Consider the following 25,989-nt stretch of genomic DNA (forward strand, 5'->3'; position numbering starts at 1 on the left):
ATGGGTTTAATCAGGGAAAAGATCTTCCAAAAGCAAATAATCATTTCCTTTGATACTAAAAGACTATGAGGAATTAAAACATTTTCCTAAAGAGGTGCTTGGAAAGAAAGTGGGTGTATGAATTGATAAGGTGTTGCTTGCCTAAACTATGATGGAGGCACACCATCCTAGACAGTTTATCTGAAAGTTCGTAGTAAGTATGATAGTTATTATCCAGCGGGTTCTGAGAAAAAGGGGATTTGATAGTTCCTAATCACGGGCCTTATGCCTTTTTTATGTTGGCACGTAGGGACAAAAAAACATTTCCAATGGGAGTCTCACAGTGTACGGATCGAATCCTAGGGCAGGCTTAGGGACAGAACACCTTTGGATCCTGTCTGATGACGATGTGAACGCTCTGGTTCTTAGTACGTGAACAGATAAGGAGTTGTTAAAATCCTGGCTGTTTGCTGAAGGAGAGATCTCTTCTGCCAGAACCACAGGAGATTGGCTGCAGTGCCTAGGCAACAGTCTCACCATGCTCCACTCTAATCATTCTAGCCAACACCAACTCGATCCAAAGTGTCTTATTACTACGCTTCCTTCTTACACAGAAGATATTCGAGAGCGGAAGCTAGGTGACTCGTAGTGCTCATAAAACCCCTTCACAGTGTCTCTTATTTCCTGACCTTCCTCCTCTTCCTGACCCAAAAACTGCAAAGTTTATCCGTTCACAGGTTGCCAGGAAAGAAGGGAATTGTTCAAGTACCCAGAACAGTTTGAAACCATCATCCAATCAGTAACTTCAAATCAATCTCTTCCCTACTTACAGCTAACTGAAATCGAACAATCGATTTGTATTGTTAAGCCAATTGACTTACGCTTTCTTGATGATTAAGCAGATACCATAATTAATAATAATTGCTTTTGTTCACTTTTTATGAAAATCCGCGAATTTCCTCTCTTTTTCCTCCATCCAGTTTTCTACAGCAAAGCCATTTTACCCAAACAAAACCCAGTTTTCCGAAACATAAAAAAAAAATGGCCCAAATACTCTGTGGATTTGAAAAGGACTAAATACTCGTAAATCTGATTAAACCTACCTTTTTTTTCATCAAATTTCCATTATTTTCTTATTCTTTAAGCAGGGAAAATCGTTTTTACAATCATTTTCAATATTAAATGAAAACATTTTTGTTTCGTAAAAAATGTTGAACACATAGGTAATTCTAATAATAAAGAGTCGATTAAATTTTCATAATACATGTGGAAAACAAGCTAGACAGTAAAATTGTGCGACGTGAATGTTTACATAGGAGCGATGTGGATGTAGTTTGTTTTAGAAATGTATATCCCAGTTTAGCTAATCTTAGCAGACAGGTGTTGCAAACTATGGGTGTGTAGCAGATCCACTGTGGGTGTGTTATGTGTCAGAGGAGGAGCGAGTGGGAGAGAGACTTTAATTACCTTGCTGTTTGGCTTCATCATAATTAAACCCCTGATATTAAACTTACATTAAAGAGATTTTTAAGTTAGATGTTCTTATTATTTCATTAATCTTAATTCAAGTATTATGATTACAATGAAGGCAGAAACACTATTAGATTTAGATTTTATAAGGATCAAAGATGGGCTAGTCCTTAGGTCGAAAGCTAGGCAAAAAATAATACAAAATTATGTCTTAAATTGGCGATATTCTTTTTTTCGTTTTTTTTTTTAAAAAGCCAAATTTACTGTTACATAAAAAGCACTATTGTGACTTCCTTACTGCTAGTGTTTGTACATTGTAAGTAGGTATCTGTTAAGTGTTCATTGTGTTAGTGAGATAGATGAGCTTGATTTTACCGGTGGGTTCGCTAAACTAAGCAGTAGCTTACATCAATAGCTAATCCTGGGTAAAGTTGAGGATATCATTGTAAGTTTATACGAGGTTATATCGTATGTATGTAGTTCTGTTATTATGCTGGAATAACCCCAGTTCGATGAATTATTATCTCATAGAGCCTGTAGACTTCTTTATCTTACACTCAGCTAGCCGAATTGCCTTTAAGTGAAAAGTGATGAGCTACAAGTGCATTTTCGGTAATTAGCGCCACTAGTTTTCCTTACATTTCCTGCTCCATTAAATGATTTCTGGGTAATACAAAAAGCCCTTCGCCTGGGCGCAAGAGTTGTCCATTTCTTTATTTCGTTCCTCCTTGGTTCTTGCAGCACTTTAGTGACCTCAGGGCCTACAAAGGTTTTAGTTGAGCTCGCCTTCGCCAACAGGAAACCTTGATGTTCAGAAATCCAGACAAGGTGCACTGTTTTTCTTCCATTCTAGTTCATTCTGTCTTTTTCTATATTGTGAGTGTCATCTTTTTGGTGTTTGCTGACTTACCTGCTATTGAGGAAACCTTTTCTTTCAACCTTGAACATCCGGTTTGCGGAATCATGGTTTCTCTTAACTCAACTGTCCAGGTAACCTCTCTCTTTACGTCCTGTCTTTGGCTTCAAGTCATTGATACATACTGATCTATTTCGTAAAACAACTATCTCAGATTCGATCTCTAATATCAATTTTGATAGATTAAAAGCTCTTCCTAACATTTTGGGGAGGTTATATGAAGAGTATTCGCAGCTTTTTGGGACGCTCTTTGCATTGACTAAAGTTTTAAGCTCTATCTCTTGCTAGGAAGGTAAAACTTGTTGTTCCTAATGTAAACTAGAGCTTAATAAAGTTGCACTTACAGTGTGGGCATTATTAATTTAACACTAACCAATCATATTGATTCATGCATAATTAGATAATTATATATATGTTACAGAGCCATGTGAGGTGACACCATGTCCACTGGGTGCTGAATGCCATGTAACCCAGGCGGGCCGTCCAGTATGCAGGTGTAGAGACACGTGTCCTAAGGAACAGGCCCACGTGTGCGGCACAGATGGTGTGACCTATCATAATCTATGCGAGTTAAGGCGCAGTGCCTGTGTTAATGTGAGCCATATTGGTGTCCAGTATCCAGGATCTTGTGGTAAGTTTAATATTATATTTTATGAATGGATATTGTTATTATTATTGGTGTAAAGGGACCTTCTAGGTCAAAGTAATTAGGTCAAAATGGCTGTTCCTTTTTTTTTTTCTTTACAGGATAGGTTTAATGCGTTACCTAGAAAGTTTAATGAAGTCTTTAGTTATTTTTTCCCCCGCCCTTTGTGTAATTAAAAATGAAATATAAGTGGCAGTGGCAATTTCAAAAAGTGAATTAACAGTCTGAATATTTAAAATGATGAAGTTTAAATTTGGAAACTTTAACTCTAATTATAAGTTTATCTGCGCTAATTGAATTTAAGTTCAACATTTAATCCAGCAATTTTCTCTCTCTTCCAAAAATTACTCATTCATAAATTTCAGTCAATGAGTCCAATATTCACTGAAAAGAAATGCCTGAATAATATCATCCGTCATAACATGCTTGTTCTCTTTCCTCTTTCAAATTCATTTTCATCCATTTTTAGAGGCCAGTTGAAGAATTAGTTATGGATTTGTCATGTTCAAATAATGAATCAGGTTGAACGCTTTTTTTTTGCTTTGTTTTTAAATGGATTTGTTATGTTACGAATGGATTTACCGTTGAAATAAAATAAAGGGAATGAGTACTTAATAACTAATAAATACTGGTCGCCATTAAATAAGGGCTCAATTTGTTTCACCCCAAATTATTTTATGGTTATTTTAAATGCCTCATTTTTGTCCAAGAATTGTCAAGGAAAAACAAAATGTTTAGTTCTTTTGAGTTGGGGAAGAACATGCCCTCTTTCTTTGCATGGAAAAGATAGTTTTAGGAGTTTATGCTGTGAGAGACACTACGAAGTAATTACTAAAAGATATATATACTCGTGTTAGTATCACAATTGTGTATAAATCATCATTTTGGAAATTTGCAACGTGCAACGAACTACTTCTTGCATTGCTTGAAAAAGTTCCTTTCTTTTAGCAACTTTCTGAAAGCCTGAACTTTTGAGACCGGCGTTTAATATGGATTAAACATAAGAGTACATGAAGACCTCAGGAACTATGGGAAATCGGGGGTAAAAAGAGGAAATCCATGGCCGGCACACGTTCTGTCTTTACGAGAATTAAATTTGGGACTTTAATCTCTGACGAAAGATGGTTTCTAAGATTATTAGATGTTTCTATGATTCTTGTGGAACTGAGAAGCTTGGTTTCAACAAATTAGCGGTGAAGTTCTGTGTTTTTGGGAGAAATTTTCTTGAAGAATGTTTTAAAAGAATGGAAAACTTGGAGCAGCAAAGACAGATAGCCTAGATGGCCGGGGACACCTTCAAGCATGGAGCACGGTAAGCCTGGAGCTGGAACTACTAAACTTTTATTATTCTAAAAATCCTTAAACTTTTGGAAAATAGACTTTTAGATGATAATGCGGAAGTATCTCTAAGATAAAGGGACTGTATCATGGAGAAATTATTAATTTCTAGAAAAGTCTCAGTCCAAAGAAATATTGTAGCTATTGTGTCTAGCACGCCGTAGTTTCTGATTTGAGAATTTCATGTAATGGTCTTGAACAGTAACCATTCAATGGCGGAAATATCGTTAGGTACAATCTTGGAAGAGTCTGCGATTGGAAGAAGAGTTGAAACTTAATAAGAGCAGATGGTTCAGGGATTAACGGGAACTATCTCTTTCTCTATCTACTTCTAGCAAAACCACGGCCGAAGGAGCGAGCTTGGAAGTCAGCGGGGTTGGAGAGAGTTCTGATAGAACGGAAGGTTCCTTGGATTGTAATAACGCTTCCGTAATCACATGGATCAAATAAAATAATTGGATCATACAAAAACAAGACCCAAGAAATATATAAATCATTTTCTCAAATTTAAAAAATTCAACCCATTTTCTAAGAAGCTGTGGGTTTAATCTCTTTTTTTTTTATGTTGGTAGCAATGTTTCTTTGGGATTTGATCAAGCAAACAAAAAATTTAATATATTTCACCATTCTGGGCACATAACGGACATAAATATGCTGTCTGTAATTCCCCAGCTGGTACGTTTATTGCTAGTAGAACATTTATTGAGATTACAAGCAGAACTTTCAACTAGACGAAGAGCGGTTTGTACAGCAATGGCTGCCTTAAAGCGCACTATTTCCTACATAGGGACTGCTTTTGAAGGCAGCTTCTAAATTAGCCAGCATATTAATTTTAAGCGCAGATATTGTGCTGGGTAAACATGCTTGAGAATTTACAGATTTCGCTCACATAACAGACACAAAGTTAATTAAAATAAATGCTAACTCTATAAAGAAAACAAAATTAAATTTATTTACGTTAAAAAAAGTATTTATATTATAAAAGTTTTAATAGTTTGAGTTCACATATGAATAAACTTTCTGGAATGAAAATGACACTAGAATAATGAACATGTGGCTTCAACAAGGAAGGTTATTACTTGTTTATAACATTATTAGTAAGGTTCTTTAATTATGTTTCAATGAGGTTATTTAAAATAACCTCAAAAATTCCTAAAAACCCAAGAATGTATTTAATTTTTGGTAACTAACTAGAAACTCATATTCATAATTGAATTAAAAAATAATAATCGATTAACAAATTGACCTTAAAGTTTCCTCAAAATACTTTAAAAAAACATTGAAGATTACAAGGTAAACCAGAAACTTTTCGTATAATTCCCGCTCGCTTCCAGTAAATGAGGAAAACTAAAAATTTTTCCGGTAACAGTTCCCAATCCTTTAAGAACAGGGTACAATTGCTTGCTGTTGCGGTTGTTGATCAATTCAGTTAGTTCTATTCAAGTTGATTGATGTCAATTTTTGTCCAAAGCGTTTGTTAGGCGAGTACAGCCAGTATTGTACCAAATTCTCTATACAGATTTGATTGAAATAGATGTTGAAGTTGAGGCCACATTGGAAGTTAAGCCATAATATTCATCTGGATCTCTCCAGAAAAGTATTCAGATACTGGGAGAGAAAGAAGCAATGAATCTGTTCTGCCAACTGTTATCAGTAGAACAAGGTATATCGTGTGAATCGAGGAAACCTGAGACAACTGACCTGTGACAATGGACCACTCTCTCTCCACAGGGTATGGAAGCCATTTCTTTGGAAGACTCAGAACTGAAACAGGCTGAAACTTACCTGGTAATTCATAAATAGAAATGCGGAGACTTATTCCAGTATGAGTAAATAACAGCTAGTTAAAGTGATGTTCGTTGTAGACTTGATGGGCACCTGAGAGACGCGAGATCCAGTTCCTGATGATTCATTCAGTTTCTGTGGCAGATGGTAAGAAACTCGAATACATTTGAATATCCACTGTGATTGAGAGGTACGTTAAGCAGCTATAGAACTCACAGTGAAGGATGACGAAACACAGATGGTTCTGTATGATTCTTAAGATTTCTTAGGAGAACTGGTTTAATAAGCGTCTGATAATCAGCGCTTGTTTGACAAATTGAGGGAAATACTTCATGGTAACCTTAAGAAGAGCAAGTGCCGTTCACTTCTGGATGTGTTGGCTAAGAGATATACATAATGGAAGCATTTCAATGTTTGGACGGAGCGGTTTTGATTGAAAAGAATCGATTCTTTAGCTTTGGCTGTGCCCTAAAGTACTCCCATTCCCAGTGCACCCAGACAGATTTTAGAATCATTGTGTAGATAATTGCTTGTTGTTTAATGAAAGTTTCGATCGTTTGTCGAGTAGTTTGAATCGTCTGTTTAGTTCTGTCCCGTTTAAGTCTAGTCTGTGGATTCCAGGTTCAGGCGTTTCTCCATAAAGAATTCTAGGTACTGAACACAATCTGTTGTGGGAAGAGGAGTGAGGTTTAGGTGAACGGATGATATTTCGCCTTAGGAAGAATGTAATGTAATTTGTTTTTCACTTTAAACTTCATTTAGTCAAAATTAACTTACAAAAAATGTAATTTAACTACCAGGTGCTAATGGTAATATGGTTTTTCTATGCAGTAACAAAAAATAAGTGAAAATAGAGAAAAATCAAACCAATAAGTTTTAAACTGAATTAATTTTGGATTTAGCCACCCATACACTTTTCTTTATTTTAATTTTAGTAAAGCGGTAAATTATAATTTGATGATCAAGTTAGCAGAGCTTAAAATCAAATTATTCATTCTAAAATTACCTTCCGCTTAATCCTTTGATTTATTGAAATCACCTGTTCTAATTAGCGATCTGAAATAACAGAAGCGTTATACTCATATATATGTACATATGTATATGTATAATCACAGCCCATGTGCAAATCCTGACTATATGTATATAGAGATGTGTTCGAGTTAGCGTTAGAGGAAGGATAAAGTGCCACTGCCACTTTAATAAACTGTCATCTGCAGTTTACAGTGTTGTCACAGTGCCATTTAACACAAGCGTTTAACAACAACAAGAACAACAGAAAACAATATTGGTAATCTCACTCACTGTCTACCGCGCCATCCCAATCTTAATGAGTGTGTGTGTTTTTTTTTATTTATTTAATAAAAATTATTTCAATTAGTTTAGTTTAAATATTTATAGTTCAGTCTATTTATATGGATACTGATTGATCCAAATATACTGGGAAAAATTACATTGAACACAGAATATTCAGTGAAGGTTATAGGATGTTTCCTACTCGATCAGAGAAAATCTGGCAATACTTAGGAGTTATAGCAAAATGTTGAAATAAAACTGTGCGTGGCAATAATAGATAGAAAATTATGGCGGTATTAGAAAGTAATGTAGTGCACAAGCTTAAACCCAATAGTTAGAACATCAGCTGATATGTTGATGCTGAGAGATGTGAGATGTCACAGCTAACATGATCTTTTTTTCTAAATATCTTGTTTCGTTTACGCGAATTCACTTAATTCACATATTTCTTTACAATATTGCGAACAGATTGTACGTTAGATTTCTTTAATTTCTTATTCTCTTAAAGTGCCTTTTAGAAATAATAGAAAAACAAGTAAACTTTCCTTAAAAATACTACTTTTACAAGAAAACCTTGTACCTTAATCTACTTTTCTACAACATAATTGCCAATAACGTTAAGGCCACTTATCGCATCGTACAACCAGCGTTTTGAATCCCATACTCCTAGAAATTTGCCGCCTGATTGGACAACCACTGCAACACGGTCATTTTTGACCTAATCATTATCGACGTGGCGCTGACCATCCAGATGCATCTTCAAATGCAGAAACAGGCGGTAGTCGATCATCGTCATCATCTTTCTGTACCAAATCTTCAGCACCTTGACTGAAGGTCGCCTAATTCGTTCCTTAACCAAGTTGGAATCCAGTAAACTTATCTAAAAATTTTCTTTTTATTGTTCAAGTGTGTAAAACAAATACGCTGGCCAATTAAAAGAACCACAGTCGATTTTTACTCGGAAAATAAGAAAATAAACGATTAAAACCAAGTTATAAATCTGTTCTTATTCAATTTAAATAAACAAAAATCTGGTCCACATCTTATCTCCCAATACATACCCTTCTATCGAATCTCTTGGACCTTTTAAGCGCACTTTTCATTGAATTCTATTGCTGACATATCTACTAACTTCAAATAATCTACTTCTACGTTTTCTAGTTACACTATATCTTCACTGAATTCCCAATTCCGTTTAAAACATTCATTCAGTACATAACCGTTTAAATATATACGTAACAATAATGAGCTCCAATAAAAACAGTTGAATAACGGTACACTGCGTTTTAAAACTGTTTTATTATTCATTTTTTCAGTACTACATACAGTTTAGTTATTGATACAAATTAATGTTTGCTTTTTATTAACATAATCAATAATAATAACAATGGACTAATCTAGATCATTTTATTATTGTTAACTAATTATATTTACACTATTGCTAATGAATATAGTTGTTACTAATTGAGCGCACGGTAAATAAACTAACCTCATTTGTATACAGATCAACATGATTAAGCAGCTGTCCTGGTGTTTTCATTAAATATTATCAGCTGTTTGCTGATTCATTTTGTGTTTACTAATTTTAATGGTATCTATTTGTATTGAGTGATCTGTTGCCAGCCACTAATCTTATAACTTTCTGTATAATTGCATGATTAGGGTAAAATTGTTTGGTATAATTTTTCATTTTATTTTATTAATCATTTAATTTCATTTTTGTGAGAGAAGTTATAAGGTACATTTTAATTCAAGTTAATTCTCACTTGTTTGCTTCCTAATTCGTGGGAGACCAAAGTTAATGAAAAGTAGAGTTAACGAAATATAGGAAATGAAAAAAAGAACACCGTGAAAATAAATATTTAAAATTTTCAGTAGCAACTTTCCAGACACAGATAATTACTACTGGATAGGGTAGGGATTAGCTATGCGGGTAGCGTGTTTGATTTCCACGCGGAGATCCCGAGATTGAATCCAGCTGCTGGCCTTAGATTTTTCTCTTCCTAGGTGAGCTTCTTATAGCTCACTGTCCGGCTAGACAGTGTTATCGTTAACGAGAAAACACAGTTTGGAAGTTGTCTTTGAAGATAACTCAGATTGACGCACCTAAAAAAAGAAATACTACTGACCTTCATCACCGAGTAAATCACGTGTCCAGCTCCGTTTCAGTCGGATAGACAAGGATTTCAATGATTTGAAAGGTGAGCGTGTTTAGATCTTTATTGGTTCCATTGGATATGCACTGAGGATTGTTGGTTATTGTCGGCTAGTTGAAGACAACATGGAATGTTGGCTGAACTTTGCAGTGCAGATCATGTTAGACCAAATCGGTGTTGGTAGTGCAGAATCCTGTACCATTGTTGTTGGTTACCAGTTTTGATCGTCTTTCTGGTAGGCTTGCTAGAAAGCGGTGAAGATTAAGCATTGATATTAATTCTCTTATAAGTTCATACAATTTCACTACCAGGAAGCGCTCTCTCCGCCATAATATCTTTCTAGCCAAATGTAACAATACAACTAAGGATTCAAGATTGGCAAGGAATCGGTCTAAATAAAAAAACAACTCGTCTCTTTGCCAACGTTTCGACAAATATATCGTCTTCTTCAGGGCCTGGATATTACAAATACACAAATACAAACTATTTAGAGAATCAGTAACAAAGAAAATCAGTAAAAATACAGTAATATAAAAAAATAAAATACAATAAATTCTTTATAATTATTGTTAACTTATGTAAACCCGCATAGCCACGTAAGTTTTCAATAATTATAAAGAATTTATTATATTTTATTTTTTATATTACTGTATTTTTACTGATTCTCTAAATAGTTTGTATTTGTGTATTTGTAATATCCAGGCCCTGAAGAAGACAATATATTTGTCGAAACGTTGGCAAAGAGACGAGTTGTTTTTTTATTTAGACCGATTCCTTGCCAATCTTGAATCCTTAGTTTAATAGTTTACGGTCACGAAGCCAATATATTCATGTAACAATTAACTGAGACAGTCAATCTCGTAACAATTATTAGGTGTAATTGCAATAAAAATAAAATTTTAATATTATAATTAGAATTGAGTCATAAACTTTATTATTTCTCTTTTTATTACTATATTAGTCTTTTCTTTTTATTCATTCTCCTTGTAGAAAAAAAAAAAACTTCGTAAAAGTTGAAATGACTCCAGCATTACCCAAGTAATATTGTATGCGTACAACGCGCACTCCAGACTACCTCGTGTCTTGAAGTTCCCATAAAAACAAAACTCATTAAAAACAAGAAGTTGGATGTAAAGCAAGAGAAAGGGAAATTAACGAGTTCAGACACTTTATAGTTGCAAACAGAAAGCAATAAATAAAATAATTTTTATTATCTTTTTTAAAAGTATTTTTCTCTTTTTCCACTAAGTATTCTACTAGACATGACGTGTGAATTTTTTAAAATTATACATATTAAATGGAACTATGACAATTATAAATCCTCCATATACTTAGAAGATCGTGTCTCGAGAAAGAACAAAAGAACTGGTCAAGGAACATTGCCAAGTACCTCTACGACACGCTGATGGTGGAGTGACAAGTGGTGCTGAAAGTATCCAGTCTTACCATCCAGAAGACTTCAGTACTTCACCTCCGAAGTGATCATCTACGATGGATGGATCTAAATGTCACATAGCCAAGCCCTTCTTCTACCCATTTCCATCTCTCCTCTCTCATCAAACCCATCACTTAGATCCTAGAACTATTTAAGAATAAATAACCCCCTGTAGGTATTTCTTATATTATCAGATTATGCTATAAAAATATCTGTTTTAAATACGAGTATACTTGTTGGTTTATCTTATTTATCTTGACTTTAAAAGAAAATTAGGTAGATCTGTAAAATTTTAAGGGAAAATTTAAATCTTCTTAGATATCTGCCATGTAAAAAAAAAGTAAAGTAATCGCCTATTTTTTCAGGCCGGGCTTAACGTCCAACTACCAAATTAGGTGACGTGGACGGAGGCGACTAGCAAACATACTTTACTGTAAATTTCTTTGATTAACCATTATAATAAAATCCAAGGCCTAAAACCGGGGAATCGATTCCAATACCACAATACATAGCTTCGCAGGTCTCGCCTCTAACCTCTCGGCTACCGTGGCGATGAGTTTAAATCCGCCATGTTGTAATACTAATTTGGCAGAGTGCCTTTTAATGAAAACTAGTTTTCCCAAACATTTAGTTGAAAAGATAGGTTGATAGTTTCAGTGCTTGATAATATCGATACCAAGCAATAATGATCGATTCGAGATCTTCAAATGCTCTAGCTGTCTGGCCAGCTGAATTTCAGCTTTCCAGTTAGTCAGCACTAGATAGGGTTTTCTATTTCTTCTCATAAACTTTTTTCAAATAAGGTCCCGTTATTTGTGGCAGATAGTTTAAAAAAAAGAATGTGTTTAGAAACCCAACTGCCCAGTTTAGAATCCAACCAGGCATCTCTAGAAGATTAGTGATTCGATTGCATCACACATTTTATGACGTGATGTCGCATTACTTAGAACATGAACAATCATGTAGAATGGATGAATTAGATATTGACCTGAAAGAAAGGTTGAAACTCGATATTTCGTCTGGAGTAATTAAGAGTTGCGTTGTAAACAGGGTTTATATAGAACCATATCACTATAGTTGGCACATTGTACTGTAGACAGCAGCACATTCGGCGCCTTACCGCAGACAGACATGAGTACAAGCGGGTTTCCTAACTCTATGGGAGTTTATATTTAGAATTAAACAATTTAGCTAAGCATCACTTCTGCTCCCTTGCAGAACTTTAGGAGCAAGTGAAGACTTGAGTCTGTCTGGGTGAAGAGGGGCTACTGTTGCCGTAGTGGTTGTTGAACAACATCCATGTTGCTCCTACCTTATCATGTCTAACCTTTACTTGACCACAAAACAATCCCAACTTAGTAGCAGGGTGCTGGTGGGGAGAAGTTAAATTTTGAAGTAAGGTCAAACAAAACCTGGACTGACCATCCCGTTCAGTCTGCAGTCAGTTCTGTGTTTATACAGTAAGTACACCAACAACATTATTCTATACGACGACATGTAATTCTCTCCTGTACACTCAAGTAATGGAATAACATGATCGCTAAATTAATGTGTACAGCTGTCCGTGTAGGTTAGGTTAGGTTAGGTTAGATTGTTTTATAATATCGCCGCAGACTCTTACAGCGCTACTGTTCTCTCTCAAATTTCTACACCAGCTGGTAAAATACTAGCATACGTTCACATTTACACCTATGAACTTGACAACTAAATATAAGTTAATTTTAACGCTTCCTGCACAATACCTGAACTATCTTTACAGCTATGTAAATTATGCTTTTCCACATATAACGTGCAAAATTAATTAATATTTTGAATGCTTTCTGTACAAAACTCCCTTTAAAGGTAGATAGTTTTGCATTTTTTAACTCATGCTTGTACAAAACCAAACGTAACAAACTATGTTTAAATTACTATGATTTTTTCAATTAAATTACGTAAACTGTGGAAAGTGAAAGATACGTCATCGTTCATATCAGTTTTTTGTTTTTATAAAGAACAAATTATTACTTAGAAAATTCAATTACATCATCCAGAAAAAGAAGTAAATAATGTGCTCAGAGTGGAGCAAGAGAGAGAGATTGGCTTGACTTTCCAAATGAATTAATCACTGCCATCCATCATCCGGGAAAGTGATGACACTTTGCTTGGACGTCACACTGTCAAAGATGAGAAGTGGTGGAATTATTGAGTTAGGTATCCAGAGCAAGGCAAACAGAGAGGCCATTTTCTCTCTCGCTTTCTCTTGTTTCATATCAAATTGGGTTCTAAATCTAAGTGAACATAACTTTCATATCAAAGCGTTCAATTTCTTTTATAGACTATTTTTATATTAAGCTTTTAGAAAAAGTTGAGTTTTGATAAAGCGCAGAAATTAACAGTATTAAGATCGTTTTCATCAAATCTTTCAATAATCCGATTTGTGAACACTCTCGACTCAGTTGATTGAGGAGGGAATAGATTAAAGCCAAATCTGCTGCGTTCTTGTGGCTAAATGTAAGAACTGGGACATAGATTGCCTACTACTACCAATTAGGTGTCGTAGACGGAGGCGTCTAGCAAACATACTTTACTATAAATTTCTTTTATTAACCATTAAATAAAATCCAAGGCCTAAAAGACCGGGGATCGAATCCAGTACCACAATACATATTAGCTTCAAAGGACTCACCTCTAACCGCTCGGCTACCGTGGCGCTTTTATAGATTGAAGCTCCTGTAAAGTATTCAATGTGTATAGGGTACTTTCCTGAAAGTGAGTGAGAACGAGGGAGACAGAGAGATGAGCTTGAGTTCGCCTGTAGTTTTACTTGCAATAGTTACTAATAGCAATCACCACTGGAAGAACCCCTAAGATGCAAAAGAACTATGGAAAGTATCAACTTGAGAGTAGTTTGACTTATCAAGGCAGAGACTTCAAAGCCCTGAAGAAGCGTACGATAAGAAGCTCGTATAATCCCTCAACCACTTTTGGAAAAGTACAAAACAAAGAGAAAATGGTATTGAAACAGGAATATTAAGTTTGTTTGATGTTTAACCATCTTGTAGCTCTCAAGAAGACCAATTTTAGGATTGGAAAGCTTCTCATAAGAAGACACTTATAATTACCCAAATATAGATCAATAGTTTAGATTGTCTAAATAAAAAGGCCAATATGGCTGCTAAGAAAAGTTAGCTACAATCGAAGGCTGATAAAAACCAAAGAAAGCCAAATATAGTTGCATTATAAGATGAATATTTAATCCAGCTAGAACTAGATTGTTAAAATAACCTGGGCAAATGTTACCAGTTCATTGTATCAGCTGATACAATATGTAAATATAAACACCTGAGTAGTTAGCGCCAATTGTCAATATTGATGAAAAAGTTTTGCAGCAATAGGATATTGGCCGTGGTAACTGTATGCTAATTTTTGTTGAACTAGTGTGTAGCCAGATCGGCTTTGCTTTATTTTTTAAAAAAATAAAAACCTCACAATGTGCTGCCATATTTGCGGCCATATCGATAGTTTATTGCATATCAAATTTCCATTTGCAAATAAAGTGGGGAAGGAAAACAGAAAGGAAAGCTTTTTAGTTGGAAAATCATTTTCTAGCAGCATTTTTATTGACTAGACTAGTTCAAATAGTGACCAATTCGTTGAAAATAATGTAATGAAGAAAATAATGTAACAAATAACTGTTAAAGTTAATTATCTCTAATAAAAACCAAACAATTATGATAATAAAATCTATTGGCTGTCATAAACATCAATGTAACCAATGTTTACAATTTTAGTACTTCTCTAGGATACGAAAAAGTAGGAGAGTGTCTTGTCTCACAGGAACTGCAACCCTTTAAGGATCTAACATAATCTAACCTGATTATCTTAGCTAAGTCTCTTAAGTTGACCTCAAAAGTCAACCGAAAAAGCTTTGCAAGAATCCTAGTGCGGATTCAGCGTTCGATTGGTGGGAACTCGCTGTAGCCACGCCCTTTGCAGGTCAACTCAGCAGAGAATGATGTCTCTTCTTGATGCAGGATGAGACTTCAAATGACCACTACTGGGCCTTCTCAGACTACATCAACATTTTTTTGCTTCTTAACCTTCGCTAATTAAGACTGCCATATAAGCTGCCCAATACCTGTGAATCCATGATCTTAAGGCTGGTTATATTCTCAGATGCTTGTAGAACATGAGAACCTTTTCAGATTAGTTTTTTTTCGAAATGTCCATGGGCTCTGCAGAACCTGGACACCAAAATATCAGCGTAAACACTGAAAGCTATTAACTTAGTGCGGTGCCCCACATTAGCGAAGAATTGGATTTTTCTTGATTTACCATTAATAAGTGATCTTAGCACCCTTATTTTTGTCCCTTCAGGTAGATTTTGGTGGACCTAGGTACAAGTATGTCAGTTATCTAGGTTGGGCTTCTGCTGTTTGCATTTTGGATCTGATGAACGGCATTTGACTAGTGCCCAAATAGAAATCAAAGCCATCCAACAGGACCAAAGATGTAATCCTAGTACTAAGCTCTTGATCGATCTCCTTTTTGGCCTCCTTAAGATCGTCTCTGTCTTCTGTAAATAAACAAATAAACTTACAGCTCCAAGAAGTGAAAAAAAAAAAGAAGAAATCGACCGGGTTAAACCCAAGTATTCATTTAAAAGCCAGAACTACATTTATGAGAAAATCTTTCGCCTTTTTCTTTCACAATCTTTCTAATATGCTTTTCTTCCTCTAAGACACTTTCCTTTTCCTTCTTTTAACTTTCCTCTCTCTTCTTAAGTAAGAATGGAAAATTAATAATTCTTTTCTCGGCGGTTTCCTTTCGCGTTTTGTTAAAATGAAATTTCCCACAACGAGCCAACAATACTTGAATGTTAGATGATTCTCTTTATTACAGAATACTTTGTTTGTCTGTCTGTACATCAGGGATATCATAAAGTGTGATATCTGAACATGCCACCAAATTCAGCGGTTCTGTTAACTTGAATTGTTTAAATCATTATTACTTCTTGTTTCTACAGAATCGCATCTAATTGGTTCAAATTATTCAGTAAACCAATAATTTACTTACAAAATACGTATTGATATTCAGTAATAACTCCGGAAAATCAATATTTCTACTTTGTCTTATCAGTCATAAGTTTTCGTATCAGTCATAGCAGTCATCTTCTGCTATGTTACGAAAGTTGTGATTTTTTTTTCTGTGGTTTTCATGTGTGTATGACTTCCGTAAGAGCATCGTTACTGAATCGATAATTTTTTGGAATGTTTCTCAGAAACAGATTCAACGATTATTCTCTAAACTTGGCGCTTGTATCGATAACTTTATTTGAAATCTTTCACAGACATACAAATTTAAATTATTTATTTAATTTTTGTTTTTTTTCTTGATTATTCCTTAGCAAAAGGAATATTGTATATTTAAGGATAGAAACAAAGCTTGGCAAGATACAGGCTATTCCGAACAAACGAGCGTCCTAACCGGCGATTATTGATAAAAACATGAAAGCTTTTGTTCGCGCGATTACTTCGTAAAGATGAACCTTGAGCAGGTCGGTTTTATTTTTTGTCAAATATTTATCGTAGGAGAAGATTGCAATGCTGCAAAGGAGTTGTACTTGGGCACAGATGAACGTGAACTAACAAAAATTGAAAATATTTTTGTTTAGAAGAACTTAGGATTCAAGATTGGCGAGGAATCGGTCAAATAAAAAAAACTCGTCTTTTTGCCAGCGTGTCAACAAATATATTGTCCTCTTCAGGGCGTGGCTATGCGGCTTGGTCACGATTTGGATTTGCGGTCACGAAAACTATATATTCATATTTGTTTAGAAGCTCTAGAACAAGAATCGTTTTTGGGAAAAATGAATTGACGTGAAATGAAAAATTATTAATTCATTAGTTGATTGTGATCAAATTAGACAAAAATTATAATTGGTTATAATTAAATCGAATAAGGATTTGACGTATTAAAAAAAAAAAGTATATATAATCGATTAATGAGTTCTAACAGAAACAAAAGTAATCGATTGCAGTCTCTTCCACAAAAAAAAAAAAAATGGCCACGTTTAAACTAATTTTTTATTTTCTTACAATCTAGGAAGGTATAAAAATTGCCTAGTTTTACCGTGAAATATCGATCGATAAATCGAGCCATTATGTCTTGCAAAGTCAGCTGTGTGTAGATGTAATAGATGAGAGAGAGCTGGTTACTGTGGGTTGTGCACTACATAGAGCCAAACTGCTACAAAGTTACTCACCTGACCACCAAGATAGCGGCTCCATTGTAGACGGTAACAGTGAACGACTAGCTCCTTTCATATATCATCTACCTGACGATACCAGAAACACCATGAACTACGTACCAACAGTGGCCGTCTTCTCGGTCCATCGTGAAGTCTGATCAGTTCTAAAGCGACCCCAAACCTGTGCTGGTTCTTTGCTTCTACACTAACCATTCTTTGCTTTACATCATCCTTCTTCAGTCACTTTAAAGAGAAAACTTTTCTTTCAATTCCTTTCTCTCTGCAATTACTTTTTAAGGAAAGCATGCTCAATTTTTAAGAAGATATGAATAGTACGTCACACTTCCGTCCATTTGAAACTCTTTGGCCATAGCCTAGAAAATTACAGCATACTCGAAAAAGCCTGCACACTTCCGGTGGAATGACGTTCTTGTAACTCGGAATTTTAGGTATGCATTTCATACTCATAAATAGTGTTGAGGAGTTAGAATCGTACAATATACTCGAACGGTATTATTGTGATAATATCGATTATCACAATATCGATTTTATTGTGATTCTTGAGGGCTATGACGTCAAGCTTCCTTCAGATCATGTATAATGTTGAAGTCTGCAAATAATTAAGAAATCTAAATTTCATGAAAATTGGCAGTAACCGCAAATGTGGGTGGGGGGGAGGGTCTGTATGTTTTTTACGCTAGATTTCTTTAGTTATTTACTGAATACACACATGTGATTGGCCAAATCTAATCCAGAAACATTTATGTAGTTATTTGGTTGGCCGGAGAGGTGTGTGTTTGTGTGTGGTGTAAAGCCAGCCAATCAACGAAAAGAACAAATACAATCATTGAACCTTGAATAGCGCTGCCATCTAGCCAGTGAGAAAAAAAAATTGAATTGAACCATGAAGTAGAAGACTGCCACTACCTCTAGAATTTCTTTACTTTTGGCAAATACTTAAAAGGAAGTGCTGTTTGAACATACCACTTATCATAATATACTGTTAGAAAAAAATACAAATTATTTCCCGTCAAAATTTTTTTTTTTTTGATTCTCCATTACATTTTTATTAAATTAAACGAAGAGTGAGTAGTGCCTTGGAGAACATGAAAGAATCTGTCTATCCTGTCCTTGCTGGCGTGCCACAGGAAAGTGTCTTAGCTCCTCTACTTTACAAAATCTACAGTGCCGACTTACCTTCTAACCTTAATACCTCTATTTACACCTTCGCTGACGACACTGCCATTCTCTCCACACACTCTGACCCTATCCTCGCAGTACGCTCACTACAGTCCCACCTTCACTCAATAGAACCTTGGTTAGAAAACTGGCGTATAAAAATTAACCCAACTAAGTCTAAATACATAGTCTTCACACTCAAACGCCAAACTCCTCCACCTGTCTTTCCACCAGCCGACCATGTGCGGTACCTTGGAATGTACTTAGACAAGAGACTTAGCTGGAACCTCCATACGAGACTTAAGCGTACCGAACTAAACAAACTTCTGGACAGACTACTCTCAAACGCTCAAAACTCACACTACAGAACAAAAGACGACTATATACAGCTCTTCTCACACCAATATGGACTTACGGACTCGAACTTTACGGAACAGCTAAAAAAATCCAACATGAATAGACTGCAAACACTCCAATCCAAAATGCTCCGCTCCATTCTATGTTAGCAACCACACAATATACATACAGATCTCCAAATTCCACTCATCTCCGAACTTGCCAAAATTCGATATAAAAATTTTCACCAAAAACTCTCACTTCATCCCAACCTTTTAGCTGCAAACTACGCTTCCCTACAATCCTCGAAGACGGCTGAGGCGCCGTTGGCCCCGTGACCAACTGGGTACGCATTTACTTATTGTACCTGTAGGCACAGGTGTAAATTACATTAAAAGGATAAATAAAAAGTTTAAAAAAAATTAAACGAAGTTACACGGGGAAAAAATTAAATAAAAATAAAGATTATGAAACGTGTACAGACGAGGGAAAAAACGTAAATAAAAATGTAATACTTCTTTTATATGGTTAGAATTTCCGCTCACGTCGAACTTGCTGAGTTGGTAGGATGCCAAAGATAGAATAAGGAGGAGTTTAGAGAAGAGGAACAGATCAGACAGGGTTGATTGGCCCTTGGCAGGATGAGGGGGTGGGAGGTTGATTGGGCCGGTGCAAGTAAGCTGCTCGGTCTAAAGAGGTGGTTTAAATTTTTGCAAGACCCAATGACCGGGAGAGGGCGGAAATTCGCGTAGAGGGAAAGGGCTTAGCCAGGCTCGTCTGTACTTATATATATATTAGTAAGACTGTAACCTCAAGACGGGTAATTTGTTCTGGCATGGTTTAAAACATGGAAGTCAGTGAAGGGGCTTCCCGCTTGTCTTATCCCTGCCCAGGAAGTTACGACCTTCTACTTTACTCAGAAGGTATAACCTTTGCGTGATATCTTTCTCCCTTGAGAGTATTTATTTATTATTTGCCTCGTTCATTTACCTTTCCAAGGAAATAAAGGGATGGCCCTATTTTTACGACATTCACTGCACTCTCGTGGACATTGCTCTAAACATTTATAACCTTACCAAAAATCATATTATTTTACCATAAATAAAATTGTTACTAATTATTCTTATCGTTGAAGGAGTTTATTGCTGTTTCTAAGCCTGTTCTGGGTTTTGAAGTTACTCCTTTCTGTTACAGCATTGCTACTGAGACGATGAGTAAAGTGGACAATCCATGTATAATCTCCCAATTAAGCAACGTTAAACGATAGCTTAGAGCACTTAACGCTAGTCCAATGTCCACAAGCAAGCACCCTAGCCTTGGTCAACAACTAGTTTGAGAAACCTTACTTACAACCACCTCACTTAAAGCAACAGTAGAAGACATGCAGGGTTGCCTTTTTTCTGTTTTTTTTCTGACAAGCTCAACCTAGACTTGATCACTATGGTCTTGATGGTGATAGAAGGTCTTATATAAATCTTAGGGTACCCGACCCCAAGGACTGTGCTCTTAGAGCACTGTCAACTTTGCAAAAGATCTTGTCTTTCACATGCCTTTAGCTGGCGGATGGAATTATTTGGGGATGGATCGATGTTACTTCATCAGGTCTAAGCTGTTCTTTGAACTCAGGAATTAAAGGCTGATTTCTTCCAAATCTTGGTGTACATCAGAAGGGTGAAATATTTGTTTAAATCTTCCCGAAACAATTCTTCAGCCTTCTTAATGCTTCACATTCACTTCATGGATCATTGTCCATTGTTCTTCTATGGATAGATTCTAACTTTGATATGTAATTGTGGGTAATGTGCTAAGTACCAATTTACGGCTAAGAACATTTTTTCGTTTTAACTCAAAACGTTTTTCATCCAAAAATTGCTAGTGATTTGTGAGTAGGTTGGCTGTTAGAGGGTGACAGTCTGTTCAAAGCGGTGGATGCTTAGGGCTTTCAAAATCCATAAGTTCTCTACCGCGAAAGCACCAATGTGGGCAGTGCATAAGATAGAAAACACGCGAATCTATTGGTGAAACAATTTGATCTTGAAAACGCCAACCCCTATAATTATTTTGCACTTAAATATATAGACACCAATGGAGAACCCTTGTTAGAAATGTTAATCTTCTTTTGCCTAAGTGCTAAAAAATAGTTAAGTTGGTGCGAGAAGTGGTAATGACCTAACAGACTCTCTGAGGGAAGGGGGTAGAAACCACTCTGCATTTTTAGTGCACGACAAAACCAATGATACTGACAGTGGCGGGGTCCTGACTCCGGGGGTTTTGATTGATGAAAGCTCATCAGGAAGAGTTGGGGAGGAGCTTTTGAGGAGTGTGAGAAAAAGCTTGCTCCCGCTTTGGTCGGGGCGTAATCTAATACTCTGTTGTGTCTGGGTGCGCTCTCGTTGGGCCATTTAAAGCGGGCACGACGCTGGAGAGAGTGAGTGTATTGGAGAACTCTATGCGACAGGGTTAACGCACACAAGAAGTAGTAGAAAGACGGGAAGCGAAGGGGACCAACAACCCAGTGGCTCGAGGAGGAAGATGGTGATGTAGGAGGTTTTTCTTTAACGTCCTGACTCAAGGCATCATTTCGTCAGCCAGTGACAGCCCCATAACACCGTCCTGGTGGCTGATGGTGGTGGTGGTGGCTGATGCTGTTTGTATATTTTGGCCAAAGGCAAAACCTCTTCCGCATCATCCTGTTTGAAGGCGCGGTGTGCTTTTGTAACCGCGAGCACATAAATCATTTTCTTGGCGAGCGCTTGTCGTCACTCTTCAGGTCCTCTGGAAGGGAGGAAGGTAATAAAGAAGCCTTAACCTCACACCTCACTCCCACACATGCGCGCCGCCTCCAGCCGGAAATAAGCTCCAGGGCTGATCTGTCCTGGAGAATAAGTTTCGCCATGTGTGTCCCTGTGTGAAGTATTCTTCTGCACGGTAAGGACTGGCTCCTTTGGACTGGGAACACTGAGGCGGGTGTCCCTCACACACGCCCAATAACCTTTACTAAGCTATTTTGTTATTCAAATGATTTACTATCTGTTTATATTATTGGTTTACCATATCTTTGTCATACATATTTATTAGTTTATTTCTTTCCCGTTTCTCAATCCTCTCCTTTTCTTCCTCTGCCCTATATTCCTCGCTAAGAAGTTTTCCCTACTTTTTTTTTTTAATACTCACTAGAACTTAGTACAGATTCTTCAATAATGGACCAAACGTTTGCTCAATAAAATTTACTACAAACTACTTGTTTTCTCACTGTCTCTTATTGATCGAAATCTAGTTCACATTTCGTGCTTTTCAAAATAAAAGAAAAACCAGGAGATCCACGCTCACACGATTTCCTTTTACTTAATCTTTAAATGTTTTCCTCAAAATGAAAAATTTTCAATACGAGTTACATGTAAAATAGATTCACTAGAATTATAAATGAAGGATTTTGAAAAATACAAAACTTCTCTGGACCCTTTTCCAAATTAAATTTTCATGAAAAATATTTTTAAAGTATAAAGGAAAAAATGAAAGCTTGAAATTTTCCTGATTTTCAAAAAACTTTAGTAACATATTTAATTTTTATTGAGATTATTATGGGTGGTAACGACGTACAATTCAGTAATTAGTACTTTAGACTAGAGCCACACTCAACAGCTGTGTTTAAATGAAATTTTCTGAAAAATTATAGCCAAAAATATTAGTAGAACTAAGGTTCGAGTAGTTGCGGAAAAATGAAAAAATTCGCACTATTTTCGCGCACGGTCTCAATTTTTTCGTTAGTCGAATGTCCCTCGCCAATATTTTATAAATTTTAAGATCATATTTTACGTTAGATTGTTCCTTTAGACTTTTAGAGCGATGCTTAGCTTCACAATTTATAAATCTGTTCACAACAAACTGTAGCTTATAACTAAGTTGATTACAGTTGGAGATATAATAGGCGCAATTTTAGGCCAACTCATGACCAAAAAAAATTTCAATTCTCAATATCTTCTCGATTTATGGATTTATCCAAAAATGAGGATAAAATGAGTCACCTCATAGGTTCGTCATCACGATCTCAGAACTTAAAAGCTTGTTGGAATTGTGATGATTCTAAAATTAGTTCAGTAGTTCTATCTTCCGCGTTAGATCTCAGCAGCATGACTACATTCGAGAAAACTGCATCGACATTGCGGTTAGTGCATACAATGACTGCTGCCCACGCAAATCTGGGCAATTGAAATTCGTAATGGTAAGAGGAGTTGGGTCACGAGACCAAAGCCAGCTGAAAAGGAACGCAATTTCTCTTGCCTGTTATAAGTAAGTGTTACAAAGTAGGTCAGAATAAGCTTCCATATTTACTTGAGTAACTACATACTAATATAAAACTTAAGATGTTCGGAACGAAGCCCCCCAGATCGCTTCTTGTTCTAGTTTTCCTATTTCCACGCTACATAGAGCCGCGATTTATCATCTTGTCACTTTTATTATTGATAGATGGTTATTTTGAAGTATATTCACTCCTTTCTTAGTATTTACTTGGAGTAAATGTTCTAAAATAAGCCAGAGATTTATATACTGTATACATTTTCCTAAACCATTGTCTCTTTCTATATATATTTAAGTATAATGACGTCAGCACCACTAAACCAAGCCGAGACCGCCAACGGCGCAGTTCTATTGCAAGTCTTAACAATAATCGGCCGGGGGGTGGCTTTGGCTAGTGTCTCCGAGAATTCAGGAGTTGTGTCAGGTGGCCCAAACTAAGGTAGGAAACCCATCGCCGACACCCACTAACTAATTACGTCATACCATTAGTTGCCTTGGCCATGCACAGAGTGCGCTGAGTGCTCCATCCCTTTCTTCTACTCTGTCGCTTCTACTTCTCTCTCTGTCGGTTACTCCAGGTGCTTACATTTGCCATCCTGGGACTCGCTCTAAAGGTAACAATGCCAATCTAGCCACTACTCTCCTCCTAACATCTCACAGCCTCCCAGTTCACTTCACTTATTTGTGAAAGGTCTAGAAATGGGTGTCACTTTTATAATTATTACAACATCAGACATTCTTCTTTACAGAATTTTTTTAAAAGAAAATTCTCCCTGAACTGGAGTAAGGATAAATTATGGAGTAATTTTTAATTTAAATTTTAGATTATATTGTTCTAAAGTTTATCATATCTGATGCTTTTTTGTTGGTAGGGTGTTTGAAGTTGCCGCTGAATTTGTGCATTTTTTTGTTGTTGTTCTAATTAATGCGTGTCTACATCTAAAGTTGTTAGATAGATAGATAGATAGATAATATTCTGTATTTAGTGTATATATACACATTACAGGGGTTCTGTGTTACATATTTTACAAAAGTTCAACTGATAAAATCATAATCATAATATAAATTGAAATAATAAACATAATAATAGCTGTGGTGGCAACTTAAAAATAAAAATGAATATTAATAATATTAACAATAAAAGAAAAATAATACTTTCCACAAGAACAGATAGAAAATAAAATTAAACTAATTGAAAACAAACATTGCAAATAAAAATACTCTCAGTACATTAATTTACTTAAACTTTATTCAATAATTAAACTTGAAAATAAAAATGAAAACAAAAATAAGCGACCACAATTTTTCAATGAACTTAAAATTCTTTACATATTTAATAAAATTTATTGCTATTATTTATGTTTTATCTTCTTTCATTTAGACAGAATGACCTTAATTTTAGAGCTGCTATAATGAAAAAGTACATTTTGTCTAAATGGTTCCTATTTTGAATGTTTAAGAGCCAATGAATATCGTCTTTATCGGCAATAAATTCAGAAAAATAACGCTTCCTGAATGGACTATAATTAGGGCATTCTAGTAAAAAGTGTTCCAGAGTTTCACACTTATTTAAATTGCAGACATTGCAAACAGATTGAGTGTCAATAGAGTGGTAGCCCCCAGCTCTATACCATATTCTTATTATTTTGTCACTAGACACTCTTAGCTGGCTCACCACTCTAATTTTATCTATCGCACTATTGTAAGTTACATATTGTTCAGGTGCACCTAACCCACTTATATGTCTATAAAGAGTGCTGTAACTTGAATTAATAGCCCTCTGAACATCAACTGAAATTTCGTGGTTTTTCCACTTCTCTATAAGATCAGGTAGCATTTCTTTAACTGAATCTACTTCCGTTTTATAAATAACATCTTGTTCCCCAATAATTGTTAGCCACTTCCGCAACTGACCAAACCAATTCCTCTGTGCTCCTTTATCACTTATTCTATCTAATTCTTTTAGTCTTTCAAAACATAGTTTTGGTAATCTGTTTTCCTCCATTGCCAGAACTCTAATCCAAAAAGACAACATTTTCCTAAAGATAGTTACGCTTAAGCGCACCCTACCAGTTTCTAGTCTGACTATGTAGTCGGGAGTACATTTAGGCCAACAGAGGAGCTGTTTAAAGAACCTTACCTGCCCTCTTTCTACAGTATGTAAATATTGTGATGCCCAAAATTCCGCGCCATACAGCAGTGTAGAGGAGACTATAGCATCAAATAGTTTTAGTCTGGCTTCCCAACTTCTGCATTTACTTTTACATAATATATTTATAATTTTCCCAATCTGAGGGGTAGCCTTTTCTAAGAAATACTGCGCTGCATATTTAAATTTAGAATTAGTAGTGAAAGGGACACCTAAATAAATGTACTGCTTGTCAATTTTCAGAGGTTCGCCTTGCCAATAGACATTTTTAATGTTTTTTGTACGGTTACCTGCACTGAACGGCAACATCTTAGTTTTTAAAGGGTTTAATGTTATCGAATTATTTCTACAATAATCTTCTAATAATTTTAATTTTGCGACACTATCAGACCAGGACTGACTAAATAACACCAGATCGTCGGCAAACAACAACATAATCAACTCTTTTTTGTTATTTATATTTATACCTTTGGAATTACGCTCTTCATAAAATTCAATAATATCACTAATGAACAAGATGAACAGTAATGGGCTCAGACAATCTCCCTGTAGAACCCCCTGCGTGATTTCTATCTCTTCTTTATGTGATTTATTTTTTAAAAACATCCCTACGTTGTCATACATTGTTTTCAAAATTCTGATTATTTTTCCGCTCAACCCCAGGCAATACAACTTCTTCCATAGCTTCTCCTGGTCTATGGAATCAAACGCTCTCTTAAAATCGACAAATATGCCGATGAAATAACTTTTTCTAAGACGCGTATTGATTCCCAACA

General features: G+C 35.7%; 1 protein-coding gene across 5 annotated transcripts in view; it reads left to right on the forward strand.

Annotated features, from left to right (window-relative positions):
* Positions 1 to 25,989, forward strand: part of LOC141448883 (agrin-like) — a 397,223-nt gene that overhangs the window by 248,447 nt on the left and 122,787 nt on the right. For all 5 annotated transcript variants that reach the window (XM_074117695.1, XM_074117696.1, XM_074117699.1 and 2 more), the window contains one exon: positions 2,787 to 2,996. In XM_074117695.1, coding sequence (XP_073973796.1) covers positions 2,787 to 2,996 — 210 coding nt within the window. The remainder of the gene's footprint in view (positions 1 to 2,786; positions 2,997 to 25,989) is intronic.

This window comes from Rhodnius prolixus, unplaced genomic scaffold (assembly GCF_049639745.1).
Source record: "Rhodnius prolixus isolate KJV_2025 unplaced genomic scaffold, Rpr scaffold_2, whole genome shotgun sequence".
NCBI lineage: Eukaryota > Metazoa > Arthropoda > Insecta > Hemiptera > Reduviidae > Rhodnius > Rhodnius prolixus.